We start from the raw sequence: 22,493 nt of genomic DNA on the forward strand, positions 1-22,493 counted from the left end.
GCAGCCGCCGAGGCACTTGACCAGGATGGGAGGCTGCTCAGCAAATACAGCCGCCGTCTCCACGGCAGCGAGGCTTTGCTTTTGCTGGCAGTTCCCAGGTGACACTAGGGTTGGAGGGCTTCCGGCCGGAGGCTATTAGATGGAACACCCGGAAGGCGGAAGTCCTAAGACGGAAGTGGTCGAGAGGAACGGAGAATGGCGACGGCGACGGCGGCGGCGGCGGCGGCGGCAGGCTGGGTTTGGCGCTGGGGCTGGGGCCGGCGATGCCCGGGGAGGCCTGGGCTTCCCGGCCCCGGCCCTGGCCCCGCTACACTTCTACTTTTTCTCCTGTTTCTGGGGCCGGTGGCTGCCGACATAACTGACGGCAACAGTGAACACCTCAAACGGGAGCATTCGCTTATCAAGCCCTACCACGGTGAGGCCTGGGGCGGGAATGAGTTCAGGGTGAGGGCGAGGCTGGATGGGGTTGGGGAAGGGGTGCCCTTTCTTCTGGTCAGAGCAGTTCTGTGGGTTCCCTGCCTCTGGCAAAGCGAGTCCTGGCCTGGTCTTTTACGCACCTGTCTGCCCGTGTCTCTGCCCACAGGGGTCGGTTCCAGCTCCACGCTCCTTTGGGACTTTCAAGGCAGCACAATGCTCACGAGCCAGTACGTGCGTCTGACCCCTGACGAGCGCAGCAAAGAGGGCTCTATCTGGAACCACCTGGTGAGTGGTTCCCAAGAGGCTAGGCAGATTATTAAGTAAGCCACTGCAGTCAGCAGCCTAGGCCTGAGCTTAGTTTGAAGGCCGCCATTCCCTCCTCCGCCCCCTTCCCTATCTTGGTCACACCCGCCAGTAATAACAGGTAATGACAATTGAAGTAACCATGTGTCGTCAGGAGCTGTGCTTGACATTTCGTACACTCTTCTTACTTCATTCCTTCAAAAGCCATGTGAAGTAACTGATGTTATCTCTGTTTCACTGACTAAGAAGCTAAGACTCAGAGTTGAAAGTGCCTTCCCCAAAATCACATAGCCAGTAAGTAGTGGGGCTGTCGTCTGCCTGAACTGAACCCTCTCATTAGTGGGATAAATGGAACGAGTGGGGTCTTCATTGGGTATTTTTTGTGTGTTAGGCACTGACTTTAACGTGCCTTATTGCACTTAATTCTCAAACAGACTGATGTAGATGGCTATCCTGAGTTTTTGCAGAGCTAACAGACAGCGAATGGCATAAACAACGTTTAAACTCTGATCTGTCTCATCTCCAAGCCCGGCAATTCATTTGCTACACTTGACCCAGCCTGGACAGTGGAGGAACCCCTTAGAAATACTTGCAGACTCAGTCCCCTTCCTCAGTGCTTGACTGAGGGTCTAGTCATCAGTGGACTCATGGGCAGTTTAGTTTCTGTGACCTTTGCTGCAGAGGTTAGGGAGCCTCAGGTGACATTGGTGTGTCATATATAAGCAGTGGCCAAGATCAGCTGCTGCACAGACTCCACACCAAGGAAGGTCAGGAAAGAGGTGAAAGGGGAATAATTGGGGGCAGAATGTACTCCTTCCTCAGCCTGCCTGATCCCTACTGTTCCCATGGCCTAAGCTGTTGGCTAGTGTCCTAGTTTTCTTTGTCACCCTGCTCTTTGGTCCCTTCTGGATGACGTCCCCATTTAGTTCTGAGAGCCCACACTGTCCTTGCGTTGCCTCATCTGCCTGTTACCTCAGCTCCACCTCTCCTTCCAGCTAGGGGCATCTGGGGATACTTTGTTCAGCTTTCACTCTGATCCTTAGAGCCTGGGGTCTCTTGTGAAGGGATAAACATGCATTATGTCTGTGCAGTCTGGCCCCTAGTGCCTGGCATTTCCAGTCATTCGCTCTGTTAATTTTGTTCCAGCCTCTCTGGCTGCCTTCTTGCCTCAGGACCTTTGCACTCATTCCCTCTGTCTGGGACACTGTCTCCAGGCTCTTCATGCTTGCTTGGTTTCTTCTCATCTGTTAAGTCTCAGCTCGAGTGCCACCCACTCAGAGAGTACTTCATTAACTACTTTATTTCCCCCGGAGTCACATTCTGTCACATTATTCTGTCATATAAATTTTTTTAAAAATTTTATTTTATATTAGAGTATAGTTGATTTACAATGTTGTGTTTTAGGTGTACAGCAAAGTGATTCATTTATACATATACATATATCCATTCTTTTTTCAGATTCTTTTCCCATATAGGTTATTACAGAATATTGAGTAGAGTCCCCTGTGCTATACAGTAGGTCCTTGTTGTTTATTTTCTATACAGTAGTGTGTATTTGTTAATCCCAAACTCCTAATTTATCCCTCCCCCATGTTTCCCCTTTGGTAACCATAAGTTTGTTTTCAAAGTCTATGAGTCTGTTTCTGTTTTGTAAATAAGTTCATTTGTATCTTTTTTTTTTTTTTTTACATTTCACATAGAAGTGATATCATATGATGTTTGTCTTTCTCTGTCTGACTTACTTCACTTAGTATGATAATCTCTAGGTCTATCCATGTTGCTGCAAATGGCATTATTTCATTCTTTTTTATGGCTGAGTAATATTCCATTGTATATATGTATCACATTTTCTTTATCCATGTCAGTGGACATCTAGATTGCTTCCATGTCTTCGCTATTTTAAACAGTGCTTCAGTGAACATTGGGGTGCATGTATCTTTTCAAATTAGAGTTTTGTCTGGGTATATGCCCAGTAGTGGGATTGCTGGATCATATGGTAGTTCTATTTTTAGTTTTTTAAGGAACCTCCATACTGTTCTCCATAGTGGTTGTACCAGTTTACATTCCCACCAACAGTGTAGGAGAGTTCCCTTTTCTCCACACCCTCTCCAGCAATTATTGTTTATACACTTTTTTTTTTAATAGTTATTTATTTGGTTGCGCTGGGTCTTTTAGTTGTGGCATGAGAACTCTTAGTTGCGGCATGCATGTGGGATCTAGTTCCCCTGACCAGTGATTGAATCCGGGCCCCCTGCATTGGGAGCACAGAGTCTTAACCACTGCGCCACCAGGGAAGTCCCTGTAGACTTTCTGATGATGGCCATTCTGACTGGTGTGAGGTGATACCTCATTGTAGTTTTTTTTTTTTTATCCTTAGGTAGCTTTTTATTATATCATTCAAAGGAGCATATAAGAGAGCAGTGGTATAAAGTGCTAAAGAAGATCAAGAGAGAGTTGACTTGTTGACTTAAGGCTGGGGTGAACATGGCTTCACGAAAGAGGTAGCCCATGAGCAGAAGTAGGTTCCTTCTTTCTCAAGAAACCAGAACCCCTTTTGCTTTCTCCCACAAAACATCCATTCAGAATACTATTCTTTGCCAAAAGATAAAATTTTGAAGTCATCTGAGGCCATCAAGGAATTACACAGCAAAAATCATGATTGTTTTCCAACTTTCTTCAACATGCAGGGTTATCTGCTCCTTCATGGAAGCTAGAATAGTGGTGGCTGTGGTCTCAGGTTCCATGCCTGGGCCAGTGGAGGCAGCTTCCTGATGGGTCTGTGGTTGCCTCTCCTCCACCAATGAGGCCTGCTCAGGAGCTGGCATTCCTCTTTCCAGGTTAGGCAGCAGCCGTTGTCACCCTGGGGATCAGGAACATCAGCAGGGGTTGCCTCTGCGGCACCCAAAAAATTTAAAGAGTGCCGCAGCCGAGCGGCTTCCCGCCTTTCCTTCTCCCACCCGCTCCCTACCTGGAAGTGGCTCTCCTCCCCCCCCCGCCCCCCTGCCAGCAGCGGTGGCGGCCAACTTGCCCCTCTACCCTTGCCTGTGGTGCCACCCCAGAGCCCCCTCTACTGCCCAGAGGCCGCTGCCACCCACCTAGCCGCCTGCCTGCCTGCCTGCCCAGCCACCCCTCATTGTAGTGTTGATGTGCACTTCTCTAACGATCAGCGATGTTGAGCAGCTTTTCATGTGCTTCTTGGCCATCTGTCTGTCTTCTTCAGAGAATTGTCTATTTAGATCTTCTGCCCATTTTTTGATTGTGTTGTTTGTTTTTGATATTGAGCTGCCTGATCTGTTTGTATACTTTGGAGATTAATCCCTTGTTGGTTGCTTTGTTTGCAAATGTTTTCTCCCATTCTGTGGATTGTCTTTTTGTTTTGTTTATGGTTTCCTTTGCTGTGCAAAAGCTTTTAAGTTTAATTAGGTCCCAAGTGTTTTTAGATAACTTTTTTTTTTGGCCTCACTGTGCAGCATGCAGGATGTTAGTTCCCCAACTGGGGATCGAACCCGGGCCCTCTGCAGTGGAAGCGTGATGTGCCAGCCACTGGACCGCCAGGGAAGTCCCCATGTTTTCTGATAACTTTTAAGAATTACAATGTAGCCTTATATTTTTCAAGGAAGTGAGTTCAGCATAACATTAAAAAAAAATTTTTTTTTTAAAGTGAGGTACAAATAGTGCTGGAACTGCTAGAAATTGGTTCAGTCACAAGTAACTTAATTATGGTTGGAGGTAGTTGGTGGTTGGCAGTGTCACAGGCTGAGAGAATTCTGCACTTGCCTTCATCAGATTTTTCAGTCTGGAATATAATTGTGCTGTCTTTCTTCCCCCGCCTCCTATTCAGTGGAATCTAAATATTGCAATTTGAGATCCACTCTTTTATTTATTTATTTATTTTTTGTATCTTTATTGGAGTATAATTGCTTTACAGTGTTGTTAGTTGCTGCTGTATAAGAAAGTGAATCAGCTGTACGTATACATATATCCCCATATCCCCTCCCTCTTGAGCCTCCCTCCCACCCTCCCTAACCCACCCCTCTAGGTTGTCACAAAGCACCGAGCTGGTCTCCCTGTGTTGTTCAGCAGCTTTCCACTAGCCGTCCATTTTACATTTGGTAGTGTATATATGTCAGTGCTACTCTCTCACTTCCTCACAGCTTCCCCTTCCTGCCCTGTGTCCTCAAGTCCATTCTCTACGTCTGTGTCTTTATTCCTGCCCTGCCACTAGGTTCATCAGTACTGTTTTTTTAGATTCCATATATGTGTGTTAGCATACGGTATTTGTTTTTCTCTTTGTGACTTATTTCACTCTGTATGACAGACTCTAGGTCCATCCACCTCATTACAAATAACTCAATTTCGTTCCTTTTTATGGCTGAATAATATTCCATTGTATATATGTGCCACATCTTTATCCATTTTTCTGTCGATGGACACTTAGGTTGCTTCCATGTCCTGGCTATTGTAAATAGTGCTGCAGTGAACATTGTGGTACATGTATCTTTTTGAATTATGGTTTTCTCAGGGTATATGTCCAGTAGTGGGATTGCTGGGTCATAATGGTAGTTCTATTTTTAGTTTTTTAAGGAACCTCCATACTGTTCTCCATAGTGGCTGTATCAATTTACATTCCCACCTACAGTGCAGGAGGGTTCCCTTTTGAGATCCACTCTTTTAAAGACTATGAATAAGCCCAAATTGTACATCATTTTAAAAAATTGAACTTGTATTTTCATTTCATTTCCCACACAGAATTTTATCTTTTTTTTTTTTTTTTAAAACAACCCTGCAGAGTAGGTACTTCATTTCTTTCTTTCTTTCTTTCTTTCTTTCTTTTTATTTATGGCTGTGTTGGGTCTTTGTTTCCGTGCGAGCGCTTTCTCCAGTTGCGGCAAGTGGGGGCCATTCTTCATCGTGATGCGTGGGCCTTTCACTATCACGGCCTCTCTGGTTGCGGAGCACAGGCTCCAGACATGCAGGCTCAGTAATTGTGGCTCACGGGCCTAGTTACTCCGTGGCATGTGGGATCTTCCCAGACCAGGGCTTGAACCCGTGTCCCCTGCATTGGCAGGCAGACTCTCAACCACTGTGCCACCAAGGAAGCCCCCCAGAATTTTATCTAAATGCAGTATATTTAATGCTTGAAAATTTTACTGATTAGACTATCATGTTCCTCTGCAAATAAAATAAGTGTAATAATTTAAGCTTTTAACCTTGTTGGGACCTTGAAATTAAGTTTTAATATTTTCTTTGGGATTATTATAATTATCATTGGTATACAGTTGATCAAAAGAAATGCCTTACACATTACACAATTTTTGAATAATTATTACACAAAGTAAACATTTATTGAAATGCATCTCATCCAACTGTCATCTCCCCACCCCCATTTGGATGGATGTCATTGTCAGAATGAGAAGCTTTAGCATGACTTCTGTTTTTTGTTTTTATCTGTGTGAATGCTGAGAACTTGTGTTTGCTTAAATAGTAGATGGAGATGCAGGGAGTTTTGTTATAGCAGGGTCACTCAATGTTTTGAACTTCTTTGGTTTATAAACCCTAAATCATGTAGTGATTTTTCATCAAAAATTTTAACAATGTATCAGCTGACTGTAGATTAGCTCTGCCTTGATGTGGATAGACCTAGAGACTGTCATACAGAGTGAAGTAGGTCAGAAAGAGAAAAACAAATATCGTATAATATCGTTTATATGTGGAATCTAGAAAAATGGTACAGATGAACTTATTTGCAAAGCAGAAATAGAGTCACAGATGTAGAGAACAAACTTACAGGAGATTGGGGTTGACATATATGCACTACTATAGACAATATAAAATAGATAACTAATGAGAACTACTGTATAGCACAGGGAACTCTACTCAGTGGTCTGTGGTGACCTAAATGGGAAGGAAATCCAAAAAAAGAGTGGATATATGTATACATATAACTGATTCACTTTGCTATACAGCAGAAACTAACACAACATTGTAAAGCAACTATACTCCAATTAAAAAAAAAAAAGGATTAGGTCTGCCTTTCACTTTGTGGCAAGCCAAGACACAGAAACTACCTAACTGTAAAATGGTCTGTGACCGCCAATGATTGATTCTGATTTAGTTGGCCTGGAGGAGGGCCAGGGCATTAAGATTTCTGAGCTCCCCATGTGGCTCAACTGTGCAGCCAGGATGGAGGACCATGGCCATGTCATGTTCTGCCCTCAAAATCAACTTCTACATCAGTTCTAGCCCGTACCTCATCTGCTTAAAATCCTTCTTTATATTGTCTGTATCACAGTATTCAGTCTGATGATCTGCAGTCTTACCTGCAGTACACGGAGACTTTCTAAGGCTGGGATAGTCTTGGAGGTATTGGTTTCTAGGTCCTCAACTTCCATGGGTACTCTTTCCTGAAACTGATCTCCCTGCAAACATGCCAGGGACAGGAGGGGAGGTTTTCCTTTCCCACCTTCCAGTGCATCATTGCCCTTCTCAGAGGCACACCTCCCACCAGCTGGGGTCTTATCTCAGTGCATTGTTCCCAGGCATAGAAAACTCCTGGGCACCGAAGAGCCCATTTGAAATCTTGGTTTCTGGGCTGACTTTTGTGTACGTGAGATATGTTTTTAAGTTTTTTCAAATACATGAGGGCTTTTCTAGTTATCTTTATTTTTTAAGTTATTAATATCTAGTTTAATTTCATCATGGTCAGGGAACAGGTTCTATGATTTCAATCCTTGGAGGTCTGTTGAGACTTGCAAATGGTCCTTCGAATGATCAGGATTTTGGGGAAACATTCTGTGTGTGCTTGTGAAGGATGTGGATTCTTTACTGCTTGAATGAAGTGTGCCATTTAGGTCCTTAGGTCATGTTTGCTGATTGGGTTCAAATCTCTATATCTTTCTGACATTTTTGCTTGTTTTTATCAGTTATTAGGAGAAGTGTATTAAAATGCCTGTGTATGGATTTGTCTTTATCTTTGTAGTCTGTCAGTTTCTGCTTTATATATTATTATTATTTTTTAAAATTTATTTATTTTATTTATTTATTTTTGACTGCGTTGGGTCTTTGTTGCTGTGCACGGGCTTTCTCTAGTTGCGGTGAGCGGGGGCTACTCTTCGTTGTGGTACAGGGACTTCTCATTGCAGTGGCTTCTCTTGTTGCAGAGCACAGGCTCTAGGCGCACGGGCTTCAGTAGTTGTGGCATGCAAGCTCAGTAGTTGTGGCTCAGGGGCTCTAGAGCGCAGGCTCAGTAGTTGTGGCACACGGGCTTAGATGCTCCGCGGCATGTGGGAACTTCCTGGACCAGGGCTTGAACCCGTGTCCCCTGCATTGGCAGGCAGATTCTTTTTTTTTTTTTTTTTTTTTTTTTATTTCTGAGATATACATTTTAAAGTAATAACTAGGATTATTACTTATAACATTATACCAGAACATATAAGATTTTTAGCAATTTCATGTAATGTCTGAAACATTTATATTAACATATTTCCATACATATTTCCATACAAATACAAATATAAGATTTTTAGCAATTTCATGTAATGTCTAAAACATTTATATTAACATATTTCCATACATATTTCCATACAAATACAAATATAAGATTTTTAGCAATTTCATGTAATGTCTGAAACATTTATATTAACATATTTCCATACATATTTCCATACAAATACAAATAAAAGATTTTTAGGAATTTCATGTAATGTCTGAAACATTTATATTAACATATTTCCATACAAATAACCCAATGAAAGTTTAGTATTAGTTGTTTTGTTTGTTTTTTTATACTGCAGGTTCTTATTAGGCATCAATTTTATACATATCAGTGTATACATGTCAATCCCAATCGCCCAATTCAGCACACCACCATCCCCACCTCACCGCAGTTTTCCCCCCTTGGTGTCCATATGTCCATTCTCTACATCTGTGTCTCAACTTCTGGCAGGCAGATTCTTAACCACTGCACCACCAGGGAAGCCCCTGCTTTATATATTTTGAGACCAAAATTTTCCTGAAAAATGGAGTCCTTTGTTCTTAAGAAGAGTCCCCTTCTAAACTTTGTTATTGGCATAGCTGCACGAGCTTGCTTTTGCTTAGTTTTTGCATGCAATATCTTTTTCTATCCTTTTCTTTTTCCCACTTCTTTATGTTTTAGAGTTGTCTCCTGTAAACAGCATAAAATTAGGCTTTTGGGCGGTTATTCGTTTATTTTTATTGTGGTAAAATACAATAACATAAAATTTACCATTTAACCTTTTATTGTTTTTTACTTTTAAATACTTTAATTTTTGAAACGATTGTCTTCAGTACAATACTCAATGGCATTGGGACAGTTTTTTAAAATGTAACGGTCACCACGAAGGACGCAAGAATATACAATGCAGAAAAGATAGTCTCTTCAGCAAGTGGTGTTGGGAAAGTTGGACAGCTGCATGTAAATCAATGAAGTTAGAGCACACCCTCACACCATGTACAAAAATAAACTCAAAATGGCTTAAAGACTTAAATATAAGACATGACACCATAAAACTCCTAGAAGAGAACATAGGCAAAACATTCTCTGACATAAATCCTACCAGTATTTCCTTAGGTCAGTCTCTCAAGGCAATAGAAATAAAAGCAAAAATAAACAAATGGGACCTGATCAAACTTATAAGCTTTTGCACAGCAAAGGAAACCATAAACAAAATGAAAAGAAACCTATGGACTGGGAGAAAGTATTTGCAAATGATGCGACCAACAAGAGCTTAATTTCCAAAATATACAAACAGCTCATACAATTCAATAACAAAAAAAAAACCAATCCAATCAAAAAATGAGCAGAAAACCTAAATAGACATTTCTCCAAAGAAGACATACAGATGGCCAGTAGGCACATGAAAAGATACTCATCGTCTCTGATTATTAGAGAAATGCAAATCAAAACTGCAATGAGGTACCACCTCACACCGGTCAGAATGGCCATCATTAAAAAGTCTACAAATAATAAATGCTGGAGAGGGTGTGGAGAAAAGGGAACCCTCTTACACTGTTGGTCGGAATGTAAATTGGTGCAGCCAGTATAGAGATTCCTCAAAAAACTAAAAACAGATTTTCCATATGATCCAGCAATCCCACTCCTGGGCATATATCCAGACAGAACTCTAATTTGAAAAGATACATGCACTCCAGTGTTCATTGCAGTACTATTTACAATAGCCAAGACATGGAAACAACCTAAATGTCCATCGATAGATGAATGGATAAGGATGTGGATATACAGTGGAATATTACTCAGCTACAAAAAAGAATGAAGTAATGCCATTTGCAGCAACATGGATGGACCTAGAGATGATCATACTAAGTGAAGTAAGTCAGACAGAGAAAAACAAATATATCAATTATATGTAGAATCTAAAATATGACACAAATGAACATATCTATGAAACAGAAACAGGCTCACTGATACAGAGAACAGACTTGTGATTGCCAAGGGGGTGGGGGAGGGAAGGATTGGGAGTTTGGGATTAGCAGATGCAAACTATTATATATAGGATGGATAAACGACAAGGTCCCACTGTACAGCACAGGGAATTATATTCAATATCCTATGATAATCCATAATGAAAAATAATATGAAAAAGAGTATATGTATCTGTATAACTGAGTCACTTTGCTGTACAGCAGAAATTAACATTGTAAATCAATCTTCAATATTTAAAAAAATGTAAATACTGTAAAAAATGTAAATACTTTGATTACTGTAAATATGTATCTGCATGAAAAAGAAAATAAAATTTCTCAAAAAAATTTTTATTGTGGTAAAATATACATGACATAAAATTTACTATCTTAACCACTTTTCTTTTTATAATTAAAAAAAATAAATTTATTTATTTATTTTTGGCTGCATTGGGCCTTTGTTGCTGCGCACGGGCTTTCTCTAGTTGCGGTGAGCGGGGGCTACTCTTCATTGTGGTGCGCGGGCTTCTCACTGCCGTGGCTTCTCTTTTTGCGGTGCGCAGGCTCTAGGCATGCGGGCTTCAGTAGTTGTAGCGCTCAGGCTTCAGTAGTTATAGCTCACGGGCTTCAGTATTTGTGGCACACAGCCTCAGTAGTTGTGGCTCATGGGCTCTAGAGCGCAGGCTCAGTAGTTGTGGTGCACGGGCTTAGTTGATCCACAGCATGTGGGATCTTCCCGGACCAGGGCTTGAACCCGTGTTCCCTGCAATGGCAGGCGGATTCTTAACCACAGCGCCACCAGGGAAGTCCCTTAACCACTTTCAAGTGTACAGTTTAGTGGCATTAAGTACATTCACCTTGTTGTGCAACCATCACCACCATCTATCTCCAGAACTTTTTCATCATCCCAAGCTGAAACTGTACTCATTAAACACTAACTCCCCGCTCCCTGCCTCCCCACAGCCCCTGGTAACCACTATTCTGCTTTCTCTTTCTGAATTTGACTTTTCTAGGTACCTCACATAAATGGAATCATAGAATATTTGTCTATATCTGGCTTATTTCACTTAGCATAATATCTGCAAGGTTCATCCATGTTGTAGCATATTTTAGTACTTCATTCCTTTTTATGGTCAAATAACATTCCTCTGTGTGTGTGTGTGTGTGTGTGCACGTGCGTGCGCACACACCACATTTTGTTTATCCATCCATCTGTTGGTGGACACTGGGTGGTTTCCACCTTTTGGCTATTGTGAACAGCGCTGCTACGTACGTGGGTGGACATAGGTGGCTGTTGTAGTGCCTGTTTTCACTTCTTTTTGGTAAATACCTAGGAAGTGGAATTGCTGGGTCATATGGTAACTCTTTGTTTAACTTTTTGAGGACCACCAAACTGTTTTCCATAGCAACCACACCATTTTACATTCTCACCAGCAATGCATCAGGGTTCCAGTTTCTCCGCATCTTTGCAATACTTATTTTCCATTTTTTTGATGATAGCCATCCAAATGGGTGTGGAGTGGTATCTTGTGGTTTTGATTTGCATTTCTCTAATGACTAATGATGTTGAGCGTCTTTTCATGTGATGAGCCATTTGTATATATTCTATGAAAAAATGTGTATCCAAGTCGTTTGCCCATTTTTGAATTGGGTTTTTTGTTCAGTTTTAGGAGTTTTCTGTATATTCTGGACATTATCAATATATGATTTGGAAATATTTTCTCTCAGTCTGTGGGTTGTCTTTTCATTCTCTTCATGTTCTTTGATGTGTAAAAGGTTTTAATTTTGATGAAGTCCAATTTGATTTTTTTGTTGTCTGTGCTTTGGTGTAATATCTAGGAAATTATTGCTAAATCCGGTGTTGTGAAGATTTTCCCCCGTTTTTTTTCTAAAGAGTTTTATAGTTCTTAAGTTTAAGTCTTTGATGTGTTATTTATTTTTAAAATTAAACTTTTTATTTTGAGATAGTTGTAGATTCACATGCAGTTGTAAGAAAAAATACAGAGATTAAGAGGTACAGACTTTCAGTTATAAAATAAATAAGTCATGGGGATGTAATGTACAGCATAGGGAATGTGGTCAATAATATTACAATAACTTTCTATGGTGACAGATAGTTACTAGACTTATTGTGGTGATCAATTCGTAATGTATGTAAATATCAATCCCTATGTGGTGCACCTGAAACTAATATTGTATGTGAACTGTACTTCATTTAAAAAAAAAAGAAGAAGAAAAGAAAATAATACAGGGAGATCATGTGTACCCTTACCAGCATTTAGTCTATCTACATTTAGTAAAATTACTGATACGTTTATTTGGGTTTAATCTGCCATCTTACTGTTTACTTTCTGTTTGTACTGACCTCTGTTCATTCTCCTCTCGGGTCTTGGCTTCTTTGGGGTTGGCTAATTTTTATTCCACTTTTACTCTTCTATTAGCTTGAAAGTTCTGTGCTTATTTCCCAGTATTTTGTTTCTCTGGAGTTTAAAGCACACATCATGTTTTACCAAAGTCTAATGATAACACGTACTTCTAACTCCTTCCAGGACGATGCAAGGCTTTTAGAACACTTTAACTCTTTTTACCCCGTTGTTATTAATCTTTCTGTTTTAAATCACGCAAAGCATTATTGTTTTATGCAGTCAAATATTTATTTAGATTTTTAGTCTCATATCTACTTTAGTCATTGTTCTTCATTCCTTCGTGAATCTCTGACTTTACATCTGGATCCGGATCACTTTTCTTCTCCCTGAAGAATGAAAGATAGCTTTTTTCTTTTTTTTAATGAATTTATTTATTTATTTATTTTTATTTTTGGTAGCGTTGGGTCTTTGTTGCTGTGTGCGGGCTTTCTTTAGTTACGGCGAGCGGGGGCTACTCTTTGTTGCAGTGCGCAGGCTTCTCATTGCGGTGGCTTCTCTTGTTGCGGAGCACGGGCTCTAGGCGCGTGGGCTTCAGTAGTTGTGGCTCACAGGCTTAGTGGTTGTGGCTGTGGGCTCTAGAGCACAGGCTCAGTAGTTGTGGCGCACAGGCTTAGTTGCTCCCTGACATGTGGGATCTTCCCGGACCAGGGCTCAAACCCGTGTCCCCTGCATTGGCAGGCGGATTCTTAACCACTGCGCCACCAGGGACGCCCCTGTGTTTGCAAGATTTTTTTGCTGAAATGTGAGGCTTGGGTGAGTCTGTTTAGTCTAATTTCAGGGATTGTGAGGACTCAGAGCTGAGCTGCAGTCCCTGGGAAGCCTTTCTCATTCATTCTTACTTTTCACTTGCAGTTTTTGTCGTCTCAGTCCAAAGCAAGACTGGTTCACCAGGCCTTCCATCTGCTCATCAGGTCTTGGACTTAGATTCCGTGCCCATATGTCCTTGAGACCTGGTTCTTATCACCTCACAGTTGCCCCCTCCAGAATCTGCAGGGTCTCCCAGAGCCAATGAACTGTCAAGAACTTGAAGGGCTGACTTCACACTGTGTCAGGCTGTAGTGCAGGTGCCTGCTAACCCTGTGTTCTCAGGGGCCGGGTCTCTTCACCTGGGCTCCTGGTGCCCAGGCCCAGAACAGTGAATCTGGTAAATCAGTGGTGCACAAGCCAGATCACCCACAGTGGGACATAGGGTTTTTATTTTTCATTTGAGTTTTTTCTAATTACAGAAGTAATATGTTCAATACAGAAGATTCAGACATAGAAAGTAGACATTCCCCTCCCAGAGTTAGCTTTTATTAATGTTGGTTCATATTTCTTTCATTTCCTTCTTTCTCTACACATATCCTAACTTCTTTCTTTTTCAAAAATGAGCACATAGTGCTGATACTGTTTTGCAACTTATCTTTCCTCTCTTAGTATCTTTAATATCTTGATCTTGAAGTGTAAGTGCTTATGGATCTCCCTCGTTCTGTTAAAAAGCTGCCTCAGCAGCCTTGGGATACTCTGTGGCCTCCCACTCCCGACCTAGGAGGCCCAGCAGCCCCTCCCTCCCTGCTGAGAACGCTGGGGGGTCAGTTGGTCAGTGACACTCATGACCCTGCTGCCTGGCCCTGTCCTGAGTGTCATCTCAGTGCAGGGTCTGTGCCGGGTCACCTCCATCTGGCAGACAAGCCTGGGGAGCTCTGAGCAGCCCTCTGCTCTCCCTCTAGCCTTGCTTCCTCAAGGACTGGGAGATGCACGTTCACTTCAAAGTCCATGGCGCAGGGAAGAAGAATCTCCATGGTGACGGCATTGCCTTGTGGTATACCCGGGACCGCCTGGTGCCAGGTAGGGTGGCACTCGCACAGGTGGGACCTGTGCGTCTGTGGCCAAGGATCCTCCACTCTGCACCCCCTTGTTAGGGTGCTGCTGCTCCTCTTTGAGGAAACCTGGGACCTGGGGGCAACTGGAGGGAGCGTCCTTTTAGAAGATGACCCTGTGGCCCAACTCTGTGCCCCATTGTGGCCTGGTGTTCTACACCAGCTAAGAATGGTTTTACCATTCTACCATTTTATTTTATTTATTTAGGCTGCGCCGGGTCTTAGTTGCAGCACGTGGGATCTTTAGTTGCAGCATGTGGGCTTCTTAGTTGTGGCATGCATGCGGGTTCTAGTTCCCCAACCAGGGATCGAACCTGGGCCCCCTGCATTGGGAGCACGGAGTCTTACCCACTGGACCACCAGGGAAGTCCCTCTACCATTTTAAAAAGGAAAAAACAGGGAAGACTGTGTGATAGTGACCATCTGTGGCCCACAAAGCCTAAAATGTTTGCTGTCTGGCCTTGGACAGAAGGGTTAAGGGATGGTTCTTACTGCAATGGCCACCTGGTTTTCACAGGTTGGGTATCCCCTTGTCACCTGACACCTCAGAGCACATAGGCAGGTGCTGTTCCTTCACAGTTCAGGCTTCAAACTTGAGTCCTCTCTGCCACACCCCTGAGACCACCCTCCAGTCCCCCACCCGACCCCCACTTAGAGATCCCTTCTCTTTCCTGGGAGAATGACCACAGATTAACCCACCCATGCTGGCATTACTTTGTCCTTCAGGTATCCATGGGACAACTCCAGTTTCTCCCGTTACAGGAGCATCTCCTTCTAATTCCAGGGCCTGTGTTTGGAAGCAAAGACAACTTCCATGGCTTAGCCATCTTCCTGGACACGTATCCCAATGATGAGACCACAGAGGTAGGCCCCTGCTCTCCTGCAGAGCAGGACGGGACTTCTCCCTGGTCCCTGCATGAGAGGAGCCTCCAGGGATCAGGGTGGTGGGTGCCCTGAGGCCTCCCACGGGCTGGGCTGGCCTCAGAGTAACCTGCGTCTTGTTTCAGCGTGTGTTCCCGTACATCTCCGTGATGGTGAACAACGGCTCCCTGTCCTACGACCACAGCAAGGATGGCCGCTGGACCGAGCTGGCAGGCTGCACGGCTGACTTCCGCAACCGCGATCACGACACCTTCCTGGCCGTGCGCTACTCCCGGGGTCGCCTGACGGTGAGTGGGCGGGAGGGGCGGCTCTGGGGGGGCTCGGGAAGGTGGGCAGGCCGGCCCCAGGCTACCCTTGACCTGCTGGTCGGCTGCAGGTGATGACTGACCTGGAGGACAAGAACGAGTGGAAGAACTGCATTGACATCACGGGCGTGCGCCTGCCCACTGGCTACTACTTCGGAGCCTCGGCCGGCACCGGCGACCTGTCTGGTGAGTGTGTGGGCTGAGCGAGGCGTCAAGTCTCAGTCTGACCTTCCCTGGTCTTTTGGGAGCTTGTGACACAGCCAGTCCCTTTCCTCCTTGATCTTCCTTCATTTGATTCCACGCTTGCCTGGTTTTCTTCCTCGTCTTCCCATATCCATGAGCAGTCCCTCAGCCGCCATCTCTCTCTGTCCTCTAGGGGCTGGGGGACTTTGAATCTGGATGCAGTGGACCCCCAGATTTCTATCTCCAGACCTGTGTCACCAGCGTCCTGCTCAGCATCTCCGCCTGGTGCCAAGCAGGCCTCTCAGCCTTCACACACCCACAGCCAGAGATAGAAACGAACCTCTGTTCTTGCAGTTGCTCGGGTCAAAACACCTTGGTATCATTCTGGTCTCCGCTTTTTCTCTCATACGCCGCCTCCCATCCATTGGCTGGTCCTGCTGGCTTTGTCTTCTCCCTGCCTCAGACCACTTTTCTCCCTTCCTTTACTGCCGGCAGGTCCGGGCCACCATCCTCCCTCTCTCGGACAACCACAGGAGCCTCCCGAGGGTCCCTCCTCCCACGCCAGCCCCAACAGTTTCTCCCAACACAGCAGCAGAGCTGCTCCTCCCACCTCCCTTCCAGCGGTGATCTGTCAGGCCTGTGTGCCGCCTTCCCACCCCCTTCCCTTGGCTCATCCTCCCTGCTCCCTGGTGACACTGCCCCTAGCCGCTCTTCAGACCCACCCCTGCCCTCCTGCCTTGGGCCTTTGTGCTTGCATCTCTCCCTTGGCTTCTCCAGGTCTCGCCCAGATGTCACTTCCTCAGTGGGACTGTCCCTGATTCCCTCATTTAAAGTCGCATACACACATCCCAGTCCCCTGCACACTTCCCATCACCTTTCCTAGCTTTATTTTTCTTCATAGCACTTAACCATCCTGGAATTTGCCATGTAATTTATTTCATTATCTGTGTCCCCCTCACTGAATTGTAAGCTTCACAGAGTCAGGGCTCTGTCTTGTTTGGCCTATGGTGAGTGCTACAAGCATTGGGTTGCTGCCTGCCTGCACAGGCCTCTTGGGGCCACCAGGCCTGGGTGGCACTTGATGGTGGCCTTTGGCCTTGGTCCTTAGTCCCTTCTCAGGGCCCTTGGGAGGCACCAAGCCTGGGGCTGGCTCCTGCCTACCAGAGCTAGGAAGCAGTGTGGAGAACCAGTCAGAGGCTTGTTTATTGTCAGGATAGCTGTTTCCAGGGCCTGTGAGCCAGCACCGTTCAGGAGCCTGCCCCTCACCATGCGGATGTCTGGGTCCACCTGTCCCAGTGTCTATTTTGGGGGGGGGTTTGTTTTAAAGCTTTTAATGTGGAAATTCCGATTGTATACCCATAAGAGGGGAGGTGTTCTAATAAGCCCCTTGTTGCTGTTAACCAGCTTCAGTAATTACCAGCTCATGGCCCGTCTTGTTCCATCTGTGGATTCACTACAGCCCTCCTCCGGGTTACTTGGAATTCCATCTGACAGTGTTTCAGCAGGTGTCATGAGAAGGTTCTGGGAACAGAGCCAGATCTGTGGCAGGGGGATATTCTCTACGGCTGTTTAGAGAGGCCTCGGGAAGGGCAATGGAGGGAGCCATGCACACAGTAGTGTCTGACCATTAGTTGGAGGGTTGTGCACACCAGCCTCCCATCAGGCATCGCATGTGTAAAGGCACGTGGTGTCTTCTTAGATAAGGGGTCTCTTTCCCCTTTTATACAACTGGGACCATCGGGCATTTGGGAGTTGAAGGGATCTTGTCAAGTTCATGCACCCAGGGAACGGCAGAGCTCAGATGGGACCTGCTGCCTGACTCCAGAGTCCGTGCTTGTCCCTGGGCTTCCAGGGGCTGCACGTACTGGTGTCAGGTATGGCTGGGCTCTGCCCAATCCAGCCGCGGAGGTCCTTGCTCTTTAGGCTCTCCCTTTTCTGGACCTTTCCTCAGATTCTAGTCAGTTAGCTGAGCTGATAGCTGGAGTCAGGCTGACCGGGACCCTTGTCTTGGTTCTGAGCCTCACCCTCCCCATCTCAAAAATGGGGTGGTCAGTTATTGTCAGTGTCATTTAGAGGTTCTCTCCTGCCCATACTAGTTGGACCCAGGCCTTTCTCAAGTCTCCTCAGGTACAGTCGCTTGACTGTGTGTCTGGCCGAGCTTTCAGCTGGCTGCCAAGTCGTTTGTCTGCATCCTGTATTTGGGTCTCTGTGACAGGAACGTTGGGGGGCTGCCTGCCCTTGGGAGGATCAGGCTTCTCAACCAGTCATAGAACAATGTGTGGGTCCTTATCTGGTTCTGTTTTCAAAGACATACTATCTGCAAGCAATACGCCTGTGCCTTGTCTGTACTTTCTCATTTATATGCCTTGATAATCATGCAAGATGGAGATTACCACCTGCATTTACAAATGAGGAAACTGAGCCTCAAAGAGGACAGCAGAGCCAGGATTAGACCCAATGATTTTGATTGTAAAACTCCTACTTTTTCCTGTCCGCTCTGCCTCCTTCCAGGTTTCCTGTTGCTGAGTTCTGGAGGTGTTCCAGCCCCTGGAATGCTGCCTGCTGGGGGCTGCTGGGCTCTCCCCAGGGAACCTGGCTACTTTATGTGGTGGTGGCGGGGGGGGGGCGGCCGTTGGGCCATGTGCGCCGAAGCGGCTCCAGGCCCCTTAGAAGCTAACTCTCATCCTTCAGACAATCATGACATCATCTCCATGAAGCTGTTCCAGCTGATGGTGGAGCACACGCCTGACGAGGAGAACATTGACTGGACCAAGATCGAGCCCAGCGTCAACTTGCTCAAGTCGCCCAAAGGTATGCACTTGCAGCCCCTCCCGGTGGGGCCTGGGCCGGCTCGGGCAAGTGCCCGGGGTCCATCTGCCCTTCCCTGGTCCAGCCAGGCCCTTGGATCAGCAAATAGTGCTCATTAGCAGGTGTGTGAGCACCTGGTGTCTGCATCCTCCTGCACTCAGTGCTGGGATAACGGCCAGTGAAGCCAAAGGGGCTGTTTGTTGGTGTGTGTGGTGCATTGGGCAGTCTGATACCTCAGTGCGCGGCCTCAGTGAATGGCCTGGAAGTAGGTCCTGTGACTGCTGGGAGAGGTGATCCTAAGGCTTCCTCAGCTAGAAAGGTAAAAAGGCAAGATGTGAACTTGAGTTTTGGCAAAACCCCAAGCCTGAGTTCTTCCCAGAGTACTAGCCAGCCACCGCTTCGTCCTCACAGAGCAAGGGTTCTCGTGGGGGAAGTGAGGCCCCTGTGTGTGTGTGTGTGTGTGTGTGTGTGTGTGTGTGTGTGTGTGTGTGTGTGTGTGTGTGTGGCAAAATCTATCCCAGGAGCCCCAGAGTTGTGCATGTGGGCCCAGCGGGTGATAGAGCACCAGTGGAACCCAACATTTTATGTGACATCTCACTTTTTTAAGATTCAAGTTGCTTTTAAATGTTTTGGGGGCCAAACAAATCCTGCCATAGACCAGTTTTGTGACCTTTGGTTGAAGGCTTTCTGCTGCCAAGGGTTTTCGGACACATCATCTGCTCCAGCCCACCCAGCAACCCCATGCAGTTGGCCAAGCAGGGGTTAACTCGTTTTCAGACGGGTGGACCCATTGGGGTAGAGGGTCAAAGCAGAAGGATGGGGGTTGGGGGTCGGGGCCCTGGGAGACCCCCTAGGAGACAACGACCGAACGCATCCAGATGTAAATGAGGGCAGCCTGTGGCCAGGGCTGTGTTTCTTCAGATGGGGACCTCAGACCACTGCATTGGGCTGGGGGTGGGCTTGTGAAAGCAGGTCCTGGGCCTGCCTCAGGCTGTCAAGGAGACCCCAGGAGTCCAGTGTTCACCAGTTTCTTGTAGCAGAAAGCACCTCACCCTGGATCCCTGGGAGCCTTGATCCCTGGGAACCTTGGTCCCAGTGAGGTTGGACAATCTCTGTGCATGCCCCTGCCCCTCACTGGTGCGGTGTGAGCAGGCCACAGCTGACGCCTCTAGGGTGGGTGTGGGGACCTAAACGGGCTGTCGCCCTGCTCCCCCGTCTCCTGGGAGCCCGTCCGACCTCTCATTCCCCCCTCTCTCCTCCCTCAGACAACGTGGACGACCCGACGGGGAACTTCCGCAGCGGGCCCCTGACGGGGTGGCGGGTGTTCCTGCTGCTGCTCTGCGCCCTCCTGGGCATCATCGTGTGTGCCGTGGTGGGGGCCGTGGTGTTTCAGAAGCGGCAGGAGCGGAACAAGCGTTTCTACTGAGCAACGGGCACTCGGCTTGGGGAAGGGCCCTGGCGCTAATGTGAACTTTTTTTTTTAACTAGGATTATAAAAGAAAAATAAGATGATCTTATTTCTTAACCATTTCAAAGAAATAATTAAAGAAGTATTTTCGTACATTTTGCTTCTTGCCCAGTGGGGACAGGCTTCAGGGCTGGGGAAAAAGGGTTTGACATCCCCACAGCTGGGGGCAGAGGCCCTTGCCCTATGCTAGCCTCTCAGGAGCAGGGGGTCTGTGCCTGGTGCTGGGCCAAGACGCCCGGAGGTGGCTGTTGAACACTGGAGGCCCCCAGACCACACTGGGGTGGGCACCTGAGGACATGACCAGTGATCTTGTTCTGTGCTGTGTGGTGTGTGTGACAGAAGAGGAGGCCAGCTGGGGGGCCTGGGCCTTCCTGTTCACCCTCTGAGCTTCTTTCCAAGGCAGACCCTCGGGGGAGGCTGGAGGAGCCGTTTGGTGGGGCCCAGAGTGTGACGGTTTGCTAAATAAAGTGAAATAACCAACCTCAGCTGTGTGGCTGTCCTAAGAGACTTGCTTTTCTTTTCTTCAAATGACTTCCAGCTGGCCACGCTTTATAGCTCCTAGCCTCGTCCCCTCAGGCCTGCGGCACAGCCCCAGGAGGCAGGTGCTGTGGTCCCCATTTCCCAGGTAGGGAATCACAGCTCTTGCAGGTCAAGCAAAATGTGCCCAGTGTCACACAGCTGGTGGCGTCATGGGGGCGGGGCCTGCGCCATCTCCACGTTCCCTGGGCCTCTGTGTGAAAGGACCCAGTGAGGTGCAGATGTGGTTCCCGTGTGGTGGGTGTGACCTCCACCCAAGGGAACTCTAGGGGCTCTGGATGATCTGGAAGGGCTTGTGGGGGCGGGAGGGCAGGTTGGGGTCAGCAGCGGTGTTCCCACTGGTGCCCTGAAGGGCCAGAGGCGGCTCAGGGAGTGAGGAACGCCCACAGTGGACAGTGCCATGTGTGGCAGCCTCTGAGGCTGTGTCCCCGGCGCAGCTGGCTGCTGCGTCTGGTCCTCCCCTGACCCCTGCCCGCCGTGGGACAGGGCCTCCATCCAGTCCAGCGTCTTCCCACTCACAGTTAAACAACATTTCAGCCGTCACTGACTTCTTGATCATGTTCCTTCTCCACAAAAAGAGTCATGGGATGGCCAATAAATTGAGAGTTTCTTTTTTTTTTTTGGCTGTGCCCCGAGGCATGTAGGCATGTAGGATCTTAGTTCCCTGACCAGGGATCGAACCTGCGCACCCTACAGTGGATGTGTGGAGTCTTAACCACTGGACCACCAGGGAAGTCCCTGAGAGTGTTTCTTCACGATCTCCTTTCTTCTTCTTTTCTCCAAGGACTCGGTTTGGTCTTCTTTCAGATACAGAATAACCTTTCTTCTACAACCCATAGGTTTGCCTGTGTCAGTCCTAACCGGATGATCCTTCTACAGAAGGCTCTAGGCATACTGCTCAATGTGTTTGGAGATAACGACCACTTTCAGCAACCAAATAGGCAGAATAAAACTTGACACCAAACTGGTCAGTCACAGAGAGATCTGCACCAGCCTGCAAGGCCTCCATGAATGCTTTGGTCCCAGACTTGGTGATAGCACCAAGGGTATTGATCAAATCATCCTTGGTCATCCCTATTTTGGTACCCACAATAGTGAGGGTTCGATCTTACTTGTCTGGAATGAGATTAATGTGCAGCTGTTTCCCAGAGTCTAGTTTACTGGGGATCTGTCAAGCTTTCATATCATGATTTTGTCCAGAGCATCTGATGAATTTGAAATAAGCTCTCTCAGAAAGCTCTCTATTCGAGTAGAAAGTATTGATGCTCAGTAACATCAACTGGGCAATTTCTGCCTGAAAGGCAAACGTCTCAACCTCCTCCTCCATCGGCTGGTCTTGGGTCTGGGTTTTCTTAAGCGTCTTGGCTGAAGAACCACACGGGCTCTGCATCGACACAGCGCCAGGACACAGAAGCAACTGACCCTCCATCTTTTTTTTTTTTTTTTTTAAATTAATTAATTTATTTATGGCTGCGTTGGGTCTTCGTTTCTGTGTGAGGGCTTTCTCTAGTTGCGGCAAGCGGGGGCCACTCTTCATTGCGGTGCGCGGGCCTCTCACTGTCGCGGCCTCTCTTGTTGCGGAGCACAGGCTCCAGACGCGCAGGCTCAGTAGTTGTGGCTCACGGGCCTAGTTGCTCCGCGGCATGTGGGATCTTCCCAGACCAGGGCTGGAACCCGTGTCCCCTGCACTGACAGGCAGATTCTCAACCACTGCACCACCAGGGAAGCCCGAGCCTCCATCTTAAAGCAAGTGCAAACCCTTGCTCCCTGTTGCGGCCAGGCTTTTTGTAATTGACATTATCAGTTAGATTTTCGTTGTGAAATAGATAATGTAGAAGTAGATGAGGTGAAGGGTGAGAACTTA

General features: G+C 46.5%; 1 protein-coding gene across 1 annotated transcript; it reads left to right on the forward strand.

Moving 5' to 3' along the window:
* The first annotated feature begins 24 nt into the window (after positions 1–24).
* On the forward strand, positions 25–20,577 carry LMAN2 (lectin, mannose binding 2). Its single transcript, XM_082453599.1, has 8 exons — positions 25–415; positions 584–702; positions 14,297–14,414; positions 15,231–15,310; positions 15,454–15,615; positions 15,705–15,819; positions 18,508–18,627; positions 19,890–20,577. The coding sequence occupies exons 1-8, from the start codon at positions 196–198 to the stop codon at positions 20,048–20,050; spliced, it is 1,095 nt and encodes a 364-aa protein (XP_082309725.1). The 5' UTR covers positions 25–195; the 3' UTR covers positions 20,051–20,577.
* The last annotated feature ends 1,916 nt before the right edge of the window (positions 20,578–22,493 follow it).

The sequence above is a fragment of the Balaenoptera physalus genome (assembly GCF_965194825.1).
Source record: "Balaenoptera physalus genome assembly, chromosome: 3".
NCBI lineage: Eukaryota > Metazoa > Chordata > Mammalia > Artiodactyla > Balaenopteridae > Balaenoptera > Balaenoptera physalus.

What these genes read in the sequence shown, in the direction of transcription:
- LMAN2 (XM_082453599.1), top strand. Translation starts at nt 196, where the DNA reads ATGGCGACGGCGACGGCGGCGGCGGCGGCGGCGGCAGGCTGGGTTTGG. An exon ending in GCTCTATCTGGAACCACCTG is followed by an intron (nt 703 to 14,296) that starts GTGAGTGGTTCC and finishes CTCTCCCTCTAG; the next exon opens with CCTTGCTTCCTCAAGGACTG. An exon ending in CCGGGACCGCCTGGTGCCAG is followed by an intron (nt 14,415 to 15,230) that starts GTAGGGTGGCAC and finishes TTCTAATTCCAG; the next exon opens with GGCCTGTGTTTGGAAGCAAA.